The sequence below is a fragment of the Anolis carolinensis genome, chromosome 6 (assembly GCF_035594765.1).
Source record: "Anolis carolinensis isolate JA03-04 chromosome 6, rAnoCar3.1.pri, whole genome shotgun sequence".
In the NCBI taxonomy this organism is placed as follows: Eukaryota; Metazoa; Chordata; class Lepidosauria; order Squamata; family Dactyloidae; genus Anolis; species Anolis carolinensis.
In genome coordinates, this window is record NC_085846.1 from 110,058,643 (window position 1) to 110,071,736 (window position 13,094).

At 44.4% G+C, this 13,094-nt stretch overlaps 1 protein-coding gene across 2 annotated transcripts in view; it reads right to left on the reverse strand.

Moving 5' to 3' along the window:
* Positions 1-13,094, reverse strand: part of dpp6 (dipeptidyl peptidase like 6) — a 557,184-nt gene that overhangs the window by 487,827 nt on the left and 56,263 nt on the right. The window contains exon 1 of one of the 2 annotated variants that reach the window (XM_062984639.1): positions 1,571-2,251. The exons of the other annotated variant lie outside the window; for it this stretch is intronic. Within the exon in view, the coding sequence (XP_062840709.1) occupies positions 1,571-1,621 (51 nt within the window). The 5' untranslated portion in view covers positions 1,622-2,251. Of the gene's footprint in view, positions 1-1,570; positions 2,252-13,094 lie in introns of those variants that run through there. 2 annotated transcript variants of the gene reach the window in all.

Consider the following 13,094-nt stretch of genomic DNA (forward strand, 5'->3'; position numbering starts at 1 on the left):
AAAAAACATAATAAACATATAACAATTAAAAACAGCAGAGTATAAAAATAACATTAAAGTGAATCAAAACAATCCTCAATAACCAGAACCAGGAATAAGGTGGGCAAGATCAGAAATTAGAGAGGGCAGACCATGGGCTTGTGCAAAAAGCAGGTTATAGGTCCAGGGCTGGGGTAAAGTGCTGAGTTCATTCTAAGATTGAAGTCATGGAGAGGGGGCTAACCATTATCAAACGCACACTGAACATCCCGGTTTTGAGGTCCCTGCAGAAGGTGGACATTGTGGGTGCTAGCCTGGCTGTTTTGTTTGGGGTTGTTGTGAGTTTTCCGGGCTGTCTGGCCATGTTCCAGAAGCATTCTCTCCTGATGTTTCACCCACATCTGTGACAGGCATCCTCAGAGGTTGTGAGGTATATTGTTTTGCATGTCTGTTTTAAAATACTTAAAGAGACAAGGTGAATTTCTCTACCTCCCCTGTCCTGTCCATCCAGGTGCCCTGGCCATTCATTAGACATGCAAGATCACAAGGACCCTGAAAAAGGAAAAGCTACCAACAGGTGAGGTTTCCTTTCTTGTAAAGGTCACCAAGAGTCGGAGACGACTAAACGACTGAGCAGCAGCAAAGGCTTTTTATTAAGTTGATTAAGTTAATAGCAGAGAAACCTAAACACCTTTGGGTATATATTGTGCCTAGTTCAAGGCAACCAAAGCGCCCCAAGGGCGAGAATCTCCCCTCTCGATCAGACTAGAATCGCATCCTGATTGCTTCCAATTCCAACCCAAGAAGCGCCCGACTCAACACCTAGAGACCGTTCCTCCTCGCCCACCGACCCCAGAAAAGCGAAGCAAGAGGACAACACGAATGCGTCTCCACCAGCCCAAGATGGCATCCAGTCTCTGGCGGAGAGATTCCCGAATTTGGTGGCTTAAAAATAAAAGTATGCAGCCCTGCACAGCTGGATGAGGAAGGAGAAGGGTTGGCTGGAAGAAGCGGGAGGGAGGAGGGAGGAGGGGGAAGGAGACCCCGTGCCTCCCATCCACCATCAGGCGCCAAGTTGCCAAAGTTTGCCAAAGGGAGGGGAGGTCCTTTGGTCTCCCCAAATTCATCCTATTCTCCTCCAGACATCTTGAAACCTGGGGCGAGCCAAACAGCCAAATAGTACGCCCGTCAAAGTACAAATAATTGGGGGCTTAGGGGGAGGGGAGAGAGAAATAAAGTGTCGGCAAATCCGAGGGTTCAACTTCAGCTCTGTCTCCTTCCACTAAGCACAGGAGCCTCGCTTTTTTCTCCCACAACCGGGGCTTCAAAAGTGACAGGGACCCAATTGTCGGGAGGGGAGAAGAGAAGGAGATCCACCCCCCAAAGGAGAGGGAGGAGACCCCCCCCCCCTTAAGTAAGAAGACCCCATTGAGAAAGGGAGGGGGAGATCCTGGGAAATGTCTACCCGGATCCCGCCTCCCCCTCCGAGAAAATCGAATCAACCCTCCAAAAAAAAAAAAAAGACGCCCCAGGAGTTGTTTCTGGAGGCAGAGGCGGTGGCACCCACAGCACAGCAGCACTTGCCACTTACCATCATGTTCCCTTGCATTTTTGCCGTTTTGATCATGGCCTTTTCCTTCATTTTGACGAGCAGGAGAAGGAGGAGAGGAGGAGGAAGAGGAAGAGGAGAAGGACGGCGCGGATGAGGAGCCGGGAAGGAGCCACTCGCCTTCGCCGCCGCTCCCTTGGCCCATGGAGGCTTTACTACTTAATAATCCACCGTCTTGGCCACTTTCGCCAGGAAGCGGGCTTTTTACACTTGCGAGGAGATGTGTTTATTCGTGGGGAAGCGGCGGAAAAAAAAGAGGGGGGGAGAGAGAGAGAGAGAGAGAGAGAGAGAGAGCGAGAGACGGGAAGCGCAGGGAGGAAGGAGGGGGAGAGTTGGGATGTTTTCTTTTCTGTTTCTTTTCAAGCTCAACGCCCCTTTGGAAAGAAAACAACCACAGAAATCATAATTTCCAGCTCCTCATTCATCCTTGCAGTCAAAGGGAGGGAAGCGTCTCAATCGGTTTTCAAATCAGGGGAAGAAGAAGAAGAAGAGCAGCGTCTCCGAGCCTCCCTCCTCTCGTTCCCACAAACCCGAGATGGCAAGGAACCACCACCACCACCGCTGCTGCTGTTGTTGTGGTGACAAGGTTTGGGGTGAGATGGACCTCAAGTTTGGATGAAGGGTCTCCAGGGCGTGTCCTTGGCTTTTCTCAAGGTTAAGTCGCCCCAAGGAGACCCAGAACAGGTTGCAAAGGCTGAGTGGTGGAGCTTCTACACCAGGCATGGGCAAACTTCAGCCTTCTAGGTGTTTTGGACTTCAACTCCCACCATTCCTCACAGCCTCAGGCCCCTTCCTTTTCCCCCTCAGCCGCTTAAGCGGCTGAGGGGGAAAAGGAAGGGGCCTGAGGCTGTGAGGAATGGTGGGAGTTGAAGTCCAAAACACCTGGAGCGAGAACCCAAGTTGGCCCATGCCTGCTCCACACTGCGGTTTGGCATCACCTTGACTGCCATGTCTGAATGCTAAGAGATCCTGGGTGTTGTAGTTTGATGCACCAGCATCCCCTTGTGAAACTACATCTCCCAGGATCCCATAGCCGTGACCCCTGGCAGTCGGGCGGTATTCATTCCACAGTGCTGTCACATGGATGCGGTCTCCGCCCTGGGATAAATAACGCCCCCCTCTCTCTCTGTGCAACCCAGCCCCCTAAATAAAAGGCTGGGCTTCATTGGAGAGGCATTTCGGATCCCCTTGATTCCGAGGGGCGTTTCCTTCCCGGCCTTGTTCTCCTCCCCCCAGCGAATAGGACCCGCGCCTGCTGCAAACAAGGAGGAGGGAGGGCAGGCAAAGGCTGGCTATCAATAACGCCGTTGTTACGGGTTACTATGGGACACCCGGTGGCGTTTCCATGGCGGCACTGGTTGGAGCCTGCATCGGAATCAGCTGCTTCCGAAAGAAAGGGGAAAATGGGGAGGGATTTCGCGCAGCATCCTCCCCTCTCCATCCTTCCTTCCATCTCCAAACTCTTCCTGGATCCCTTTCTCTCCCAAGCCTTTCCCTGTGTGTTGTCGAAGGCTTTCAAGGCCTGAATCACTGCGCTGCTGTGAGTTTTCCGGGCTGTCTGGCCATGTTCCAGAAGCATTCTCTCCTGACGTTTCACCCACATCCGTGGCAGGCATCTTCAGAGGCTGTGAGGTCTGTTGGAAACTCGGACAAGTGGGGTTTGGATATCTGTGGAAAGTCCAGGATGGGTTGCTGTGAGTTTTTCAGGCTGTCTGGCCATGTTCCAGAAGCATTCTCTCCTGACGTTTCGCCCACATCTGTGGCAGGCATCTTCAGAGGTTGTGAGGTCTGTTGGAAACTCGGACAAGGGAGGTTTATATATCTGTGTAAGGTCCAGGGTGGGAGAAAGAACTCTTGTCTGTTGGAGGCCAGTGTGAATGTTGTAATTAGAATCATAGAATCGTAGAGTTGGAAGAGACCTTACAGGCCATCCAGTCCAGCCCCCTGCAAGGAGCAGGAAAATCTCATTCAAAGCACCCCCGACAGATGGCCATCCATTAATCACCTTGATTAGCATGGCCTTGCCTGTTCCTTGATTTGTGTTTGGATGTTGTGTTTGGTGGTCCCTATGTAGACTTGTCCACAGCTGCATGGTATATATGGTAGACTCCTGTAAAAGTGAGAGGATCCCTCTTGTCCTTTGCTGAATGTAGCATTTATTGGATTTTCTTAGTGGGTCTGTAGATAGTTTGTAGGTTGGGTTTGTTCATCAGCTTCCCAATGCAGTCAGTGGTTGCACACAGCACATACCCTCCATACTAAGATGGAAGAAACAAAGGCAAAGTAAAGGTTTGCAGTAGAAAAGTATCCGTTCTACACTACCAATCAGAATGAGAGCAGAAACAGAGAGGAGAGAAGAAATAGATACATTCCCACCTGGGTTGCTGTGAGTTTTTCAGGCTGTCTGGCCATGTTCCAGAAGCATTCTCTCCTGACGTTTCGCCCACATCTGTGGCAGGCATCCTCAGAGGTTGTGAGGTTTGTTGAAAACTAGCCAAGTGGGGTTTGGATATCTGTGGAAAGTCCAGGGTGAGAGAAGAACTCTTGTCAGTTGAAGGCCAGTGTGAATGTTATAATTAATCACCTTAATTAGCATTGAATAGCTTCATCTCCTGGCTTCTTCCTGCCTGGGGGGCATTCTTTGCCCAGAGTCGTTATTTATTTATTTATTTATATTTCAAACTTATATGCCGCCACTCCCCTGGGGTTCGGGGTGGCTTACAAGAACCGGCTAAAATCAACAATTTAAAAACATCTTAAAAACATATTTTTAAAAAGCAAACAGAAAATCAAGCTAGAATCCATTCAAGGCTTTTTTGTACATCCTTTCAGGTGCTTGTCAGAGGTTTCAGGCCAGCTGGTTAATATACTGATCCCCACCCCTCAAAAAGAGCTTTTTCTCATTTCATGAAAGTTAGCTGCCCCTGATTGATTCATGTCTGGAAACTCCTCTGTTTTCAGAGTGTTGCTTCTTATTTACTGTTCTGATTTTTGAGATTTTTTAAAACTGGGAGCCAGATTTTGTTCATTTTCATGGTTTCTTCCTTTCTGTTGAAGTTGTCCACCTACTTGTGGATTTCAATGGCTTCTCTGTGCAGTCTGACATGATAGTTGTTGGAGTGCTCGAGCATTTCTGTTTTCTCAAATAATATACTGTGTCCAGGTTGGTTCATCAAGTGCTCTGCTGTGGCTGACTTCTCTGGTTGACTTAGTCTGCAGTGCCTTTCATGTTCTTTGACTCGTGTTTGGGCAATGCTGTGTTTGGTGGTCCCTATGTTCTCTTGTCCACAGCTGCATGGTATATGGTAGACTCCTGCAGAAGTGAGAAGATCCCTCTTGTCCTTTGCTGAAGGTAGCATTTGTTAGATTTTCTTAGTGAGTCTGTAGATTAGCATTGAAAAGCCTTGCAGCTCCAAGGCCTGGCTGCTTCCTTCCGGGGGAATCTTTTGTTGGGAGGTGATTACCTGGCCCTGATTGTTTCCTGACTGGAATTTCCCTGTTTTCTGAGTGTTGTTCTTTATTTAAAAAGGTAAAGGTTTCTCCTGACGTTAAGTCCAGTCGTGATCGACTCTGGGGGTTGGTGCTCATCTCCATTTCTAAGCCAAAGAGCCGGTGTTGTCCATAGACACCTCCAGGTTATGTGGCCGGCATGACTGTCCTGATTTTGAGTTTTTTAAAAAACTTGTAGCCAGATTTTGTTCATTTTCATGGTTCTCTCCTTTCTGTTGAAATTGTCCACATGCTTGTGGATTTCAATGGCTTCTCTGTGTAGTCTGACATGGTGGTTGTTAAGAGTGTTCCAGCATTTCTGTGTTCTCAAATAATATGCTGTGTCCAGGTTGGTTCATCAAGTGCTCTGCTATGGCTAACTTCTAGGCATGAAGATCACTGCAGATGCAGACTGCAGCCAGGAAATCAGAAGACGTCTGCTTCTTGGGAGGAGAGCAATGGCCAATCTTGATAAATAGTGAAGAGCAGAGACATCACACTGACAACGAAGGTCCGCATAGTCAAAGCAATGGTATTCCCCATAGTAACTTATGGTTGCGAGAGCTGGACCATAAGGGAGGCTGAACGAAGGAAGATAGATGCTTTTGAACTCTGGTGCTGGAGAAAAATCCTGAGAGTGCCTTGGACTGCAAGAAGATCCAACCAGTCCATCCTCCAGGAAATAATGCCCGGCTGCTCACTGGAGGGAAGGATATTAGAGGCAAAGCTGAAGTATTTTGGCCACATCATGAGGAGACAGGAAAGCTTGGAAAATATCACGATGCTGGGGAAAATGGAAGGAAAAAGGAAGAGAGGCCGACCAAGGGTGAGATGGATGGACGGTATCCTTGAAGTGACTGGCTCGACCTTGAAGGAACTGGGGTGGTGATGGCCGACAGGGAGCTCTGGTGTGGACTGGTCCATGAATTCACAAAGAGTCGGAAAAGATTATGTGACTGAGCAGCAGCAGCATGGCTAACTTTGGTTGAGTTAGTCTGCCGTGCCTTTCATGTTCCTTGATTTGGGTTTGGGCATGCTGCATTTGGGGGTCCCTATGTAGACTTGTCCACAGAAGTGTCAACAGAAAGGAGGAAACCATGAAAATGAAAAAGATCTGGCTACCAGTATTTAAAAAAAAACTCTAAAATCGGGATAGTAAATAAAGAACAACACTCTGAAAACAGGGGAATTCCAGACATGAAAGAATCAGTGCCAATTAACACCTCCCAACAAAGGATTTGCCAGGCAGGAATCAGCCAGGCTTTGAAGCTGCAAGGTATTTCAGTGCTAATCAAGGTGATTAATTGCAACATTCACACTCGCCTCCAACAGACAAGAGTTCTTTTTCCCACCCTGGACATTATTCTGCAGGTATATCAACCTCCCTTGTCCTAGTTTGCAATATACCTTATAACCTCTGAGGATGCCTGCTATAGATGTGGGCGAAACTTCAGGAGGGAATGCTGCTGGAACATGGTCATACATCCTGGGAAACTCCCAGCAACCCAGTGATCCCGGCCATGAAAGCCTTGAACAACACAATGATAACATTGCGCTTGCCACTTCCACTTCGCCCAGGAAGCCTCTTTGGGGATGCATTTCCGGAGGATGCGCCCAGACGCAAAGATCCGGGCCACGAGAGAGCCCTTGGCCTCCTCTCTTGCTTCCCCTTCCCTAGTGGGTGCTCAACCTGTGGCCCTTCGCAGGGGGGCTCGCTGCGTGCGCATCCCATTCACACGTTTTGCGCACAGGCGCTGTGTGAGCGCCTTCCTTCCCTCTCTGCCATTCAAAAGCCATCTCTCCCCCGAAACAAAGCTGCATTTCATTTCCCAATCCGGTCACGCCACCAGCTAGATAACGGTGGGAAGAGGAAAACGTTGCTGCTCCTCCTGCCGTTTTCTTTTTTTGGCGCCGGAGCCGGAGGCGCATGGAAACGGAGGCGGCTCAGGCTCAGAGGTCCCCTGTGTCCTGTAAGCAGGTTCACATTCACTCTTTTTAAAGAGTCGTTTGGCATTCAGCAGCCTGGAAACGCAGCAGTCATCTAAACAGGGAAGGAGATGGTAATGGGAAAGGGTGGGTTTGCAAGAGGGAACACGCTGCTTTGCTGAGGAAAAGGGAAGCTTGAACTTCCAACACATTACAATAAAGGATCTAGGGCAGGCAGCAGGCATGGGCAAACTTCGCCCTCCAGGTATTTTGGACTCTAGCGCCCACAATTCCTGTTAGGCTGTTACGAATGGTGGGATTTGAAGTCCAAAACACCTGGAGGGCTGAAGTTTGCCCATGCCTCATCTACCCTGTTTCCCCTAAAATAAGACATCCCCAGAAAATAAGACCTAGTAGAGGTTTTGCTGAATTGCTAAATATAAGCCCTCCCCGAAAGTAAGACCTAGCAAAGTTTTTGTTTGGAAGCATGCCCACCAAAGAGAACACCAGAGCATGCAGGATCGGTAAATGTACGCACCATAAAGTGTTGTACATGGAAATATTAGTACAGTAGAGTCTTACTTATCCAAGCCTCGCTTATCCAAGCCTCTGGATAATCCAAGCCATTTTTGTAGTCAATGTTTTCAATATATCATGATATTTTGGTGCTAAATTCGTAAATACAGTAATTACAACATAACATTACTGTGTATTGAACTACTTTTTCTATCAAATTTGTTGTATAACAGGATGTTTTGGTGCTTAATTTGTAAAATCATAACCTAATTTGATGTTTAATAGGCTTTTCCTTAATCCCTCCTTATTATCCAAGATATTTACTTATCCAAGCTTCTGCCAGCCCGTTTAGCTTGGATAAGTGAGACTCTACTGTACCATAAAGTGTTGTACATGGAAATATTGGTCGTAACAAGAAATTCTTGATAGGATTCACAGTTTGTCTGGTTATGCTGGTTTATGATAACTACGGTACAGTATATAATAAATGTTCATTTTTTTTGTTCAACAATAAATGTGAATTCTTCTTCATGGAAAAATAAGACATCCCCTGAAAATAAGACCTAGAGCATCTTTGGGAGCAAAAATTAATATAAGACACTGTCTTATTTTCAGGGAAACACGGTAGTGGCATCTTATTAAAACTTAAGTGGCTTTCATGGCCTGCAACCCACTTCAAGAGATGCACCAGGCGCCTCCGGCTCAAGTCGCAGGATGTTTATGATAGGTTTAGAAGTGTAAAGGGAACCCCGGCAAAAGAGTACGTGCATGAAATATAGTTTATAAGTTGTAAAGGTAAAGTTTTTCCCCTGACATTAAGTCCAGTCGTGTTGGATTCTGTGGGTTGGTGCTCATCTCCATTTCTAAGCCGAAGAGCCGGCGTTGTCCGTAGACACCTCTAAGATCATGTGGCTGGCATGACTGCATAGAGTGCTGTTACCTTTCCACCGGAGTAGTACCTATTGATCTACTCACATTTGCATGTTTTCAAACTGCTAGGTTGTCAGAAGCTGGGGCTAACATCAGGTGCTCACTCCACTCCCTGAATTCAAATCTGTGACCTTTCAGCCTACAAGTTCAACAGCTCAGTGCTTATGCTGCACCATCAGGGGCTCCAGTTTATTACTTTAGCAGGAATTATTTAAAAGTCAACCTGTTATTATTGATATATTATTGGGTTGCTGTGAGTTTTCCAGGTTGTATGGCCATGTTCTAGAAGCATTCTCTCCTGATGTTTCACCTTCATCTGTGCCAGGCATCCTCAGAGGTTTGTTGGAAATGAGGCAAGTGGAGTGTGTGTATCTGTGGAATGTCCAGGGGGGAGAAAAGAACCCTTGTCTGTTTGGAGCAAGTGTGAACATTGCAATTAGCAAGCTTGATTAGCATTGAGTAGTCATGAAACTGCAAAGTCAATCAGTATGGGTATACTATTTGCATACAGGTAGCCTTGCTGTTGTTGCCTGAAGGCATCCTCTGTTTTTGTCTTTTATGCAAGTGAAACATCAGGACAGAATGCTTTTGGCACATGGCAATACAGCCCAGAAAACTCACAACAACCCGGTGATTCTGGCCATGAAAGCCTTTGATAACATACAGTATTATTATTTTATTTCTTACCCAGAGCTCCTTGTGGCTCAAGGTACGTTACAACATGGTTAACACACAATCATCTTAAACATTCCATAAAATACATATTAAAATACATAGAATAAACATTAAAACACAAGACATGAGTTTAAAATTCATGATTGAAAGTGACTGGGGCCTGCTGGGAGAGGTGATGATGATGATAAATGTCTTAGCTGTCTCTATTCTCCAGGTTTGATACAACACTCAGATATAACACAATGTCATAAAATAATATATTAAAATGCATAGTATCAAGAGTAAGACAAATTGAATGTACATTTAAAATTCATAATTTAAAATTAATTAGGTAGACCTTTCAGAAGAGAAATGTTTGGAAGCGAAATGCATGGAAATCATAAATCACTTGGGAAGGTTTATAATGCCAACAAAAAATACCCACAGCTTAGGTAGTGTTCTTCCTAAAGCTTGATTTGCTGTCAGTGTAACGTGCTGTCAGACTATTAAATCTGGATGACATTGGGCAAGTCACACTTTCTCAGCCTCAAAGGAAAGCAAAGGTAACCCTCTTTTGAACAATCATTCCCAGAAATCCCCATGATGTTTGTCTTAGGGTTGTCATAAGTGGAAAATGACATAAACAGGGAAGGAATCATAGTAAAATTGGACAGAGAAAGCCAATAGCTTTATCAACACTGATCACAAGCAACTTAAACATCTTGGCAATGAGTGAGCACATGAGAAGCATCTGTGTTCTAAAATGCTTGACTTGTAAACAGTTAATTGCCTCCGAAGTAGTGAAAACCTGACAGGGACATTTTCATTATAACTATGCATTAAAAATGTACATTCCGCATAGAAGCTAAACTATGACAAGCTTATTAATTTCAACCATGACTCACAAGCTACAGAACTCTGAAATACATTTTTAACTGGGCCATAGTACAACTCTGTGCATATTTACTCAGCAATAAGTTATGTGCGCAATGACACTAAATCCCAATTAACTATGGGTGGAATTACTGCCATGTTCCTATATACTTTTTTTTGAGTAGCTACACTTGCAGCTTTGGACTTATGACTGGTCAAAAAGTGATTGTCAAGAGATGAATCAATAATGAGGTCTATTTGAAGCATTCGCTTAATTAAATTCCTATTACCATTGTAACAAAACAAGAGAGATACTTAACATTCGCGTGAAAAGAAATTAATTTATCACACAACCATGAAAATTAGCTTTTAAATATGGGATTGATTAAATGACACAAACTATTGTTTGGAGATGGTTGCAGCCACAGTATATGGTCACCAAGAAAAGCATTGCTATGCTGGCATATTTTCCCCACAATCACTTCTAAATGGCTAAATATTAGAACTATTACTTTCTCAATAGTCTTCTGAGCTTCTTAACATGTTTGACTTTCTGGTTTAAAATACAACAAAAACACCCACACTTTTTTTAAACAGTGCATTATACTTGGTAATTGAAAAGCTACAAGCTTTGTGTAAAATCCAATAAAATATCATTGAAAATCTTATCTGTTGCACCAAAGACAAGGACAAACATGTTGGTCTCACTTTAATGTTCCACACTATCTATGCCTGAAAGGGTCTTTGAAGTATCAGCACCAAAATAGCTCACTAGAAGAGTTCTGGATGCAGTAATGATGCATCTAGAATAGGGAGGAAATGAAGCCTTTAATGGTGAAAGCATGTATCCTGATCTTCAGATTGATTCTCAGTCTGAGATCAAGAGATAAGGCATGTGAACTTCATTCAGACATCTTGCAAGTATCTATTAAAGTCCCCATACCAAAAATGTTTGGCTGTAACCAAACAGCAAGTGTTCATTTGACCAGCATATCAACTGTTCACCTTACATTTAAAATCTGATACTTAAGTGACTTGTAGAACTCACCCACATTGACAATGAAACAATTTTCCCCAGTGATTTTGAAATGTTAGTCCTTTGACTGCTTCAGTGTGCCTAGACTGAAGATTCAGACACAAGCTGAAATTTCTTAGTCCAAACCGGAACAGACCAATGTAATCAATAGCAACTCGGTATATAACATACGTAACCCTCATTGATTCAATGGATCTATTGTGGTTCAGACTAACAAGAGACTCGAGGCCATGGTCTTTCAAACCATCACAATACATTTCATGGTATGGGCTGAATATCCTTTATCTGCTTGGGACCAGAAGTGTTCCGTATTTCACATTTTTCTTCCAGATTTTGGAATACTGGTATATACATAATGATGCGTATTGAAGATGGCACAAAGCTCTAAACACAGGGTTCAGTTATGTTTCCTATATACCTTACACAGCCTGAGGGCATTTTTATACACAATACGTTTAACGACTTTGTGCATGAAACAAAGCTTGTGAATAAACAGAAAGCAAAGCTATCACAATCTCAATATTGGAGTGTTTTGGATTTTGGAATTATAGGTAAGGGATTCTCAGCCTGTATTATGCTGCTGTACTTAACGGACAAGAATCATAAGGTTGTTGTATGTTTTTCAGGCTGTATGGCCATGTTCCAGAAGTATTCTCTCCTGACGTTTTGCCCACATCTATGGCAGGTACCTCACAACCTCTGAGGATGCCTGCCATAGATGTGGGCGAAACGTCAGGAGAGAATACTTCTGGAACATGACTATACAGCCCGGAAAACATACAACAACCCTGTGATCCCGGCCATGAAAGCCTTCAACAATACATTGGACAGGAATCATGTTGTTGTATACCTCCAAATCATTTCCGACTTATGGCAACCTTAAGATCAGTGCCAGATTTGCCATTGTGCTTAGGTGTACTTAATCCCCATTGGCTTGGGGGGAGGGGGGCATCTTGCCAAAAAACATTTTTATGATGAATTTTGCCAATGTAGTACAATTCTAAATTTGAAAGTGTTTTGTTTCTGAGTTATTCCAGACATAATGATAGAATTGATAGTTTATTAGAGTGTGCCACAAAGCAGGCAGTGTATGCCTATCTCTTTCAAGGCCAAGTAAGAGGCTTCATAACTTAACTAGCACATGGCCTCATTTGTCCCCAATCCACCACTGCTTAAGGTAAAACTATCAAAGGGCTTTCTCAACAAGGTTTCTTCAAAGGGATTGCCACTACCTTCCTATGAGGCTGAGAGAGTATGACTTGCAGAAGGTTTTCCAGTCCGTTCCCATGAGTGAACAGGGATCTGAATTGTGGTTTTCATCATACTAGCCCAGGCATGGGCAAACTTTGGCCCTCCAGGTGTTTTGGACTTCAACTCCCACAATTCCTAACAGCCGGTAGGCTGTTAGGAATTGTGGGAGTTGAAGTCCAAAACACCTGGAGGGCCAAAGTTTGCCCATGCCTGGGCTAGATCAATACCCAAACTGCTACAACACTGTTTCTTACAAGAATCAAGGAGCTTTCTAATCCTTTCTGAGAAAACTACTGGGTCCTTAAGTACTAAATAACTCATGGTGATCAAGAATTTTTGATCTGTACAATACAATGGCTTAAAACCTTAGCAGAGTAAAGCCATTAAATCCTATTTTGAAATGATGTAAACAAGATAAAACACATCAAGCAAGATGATTGTTTAAACCACTTTCGAAAGCCACAATTCAAAGCCATGCATGTGTATGTTTTGACATAAATTAGTTCCCCAAAACATTCATGTTTTGGGTTAGCACAATCCAATTTTGGTGCCAGCGGGACCCCCAACCTTTCCCTTCAGCCTTAAACGTATAGTTTCCCTATAGAAATGCTAGGAGGATCCTTGAGAGAGGGCAACCTTTTTAGCCAACTGCAATTGCTTGAAGGAAAGTGGGATTAAAACCTAAGAGCAATCAAAGGAATGCATGAAAGCAAATATAGCTAGTCTTTTAAGTGTTCCAACAAAGCAAATTCCACTGGGCGAAAGTGACCTTGGGATAAAAGAATATTAAAAGTCTTACTCATTTGGTTCCTGAATGCTTGTGTATATCAG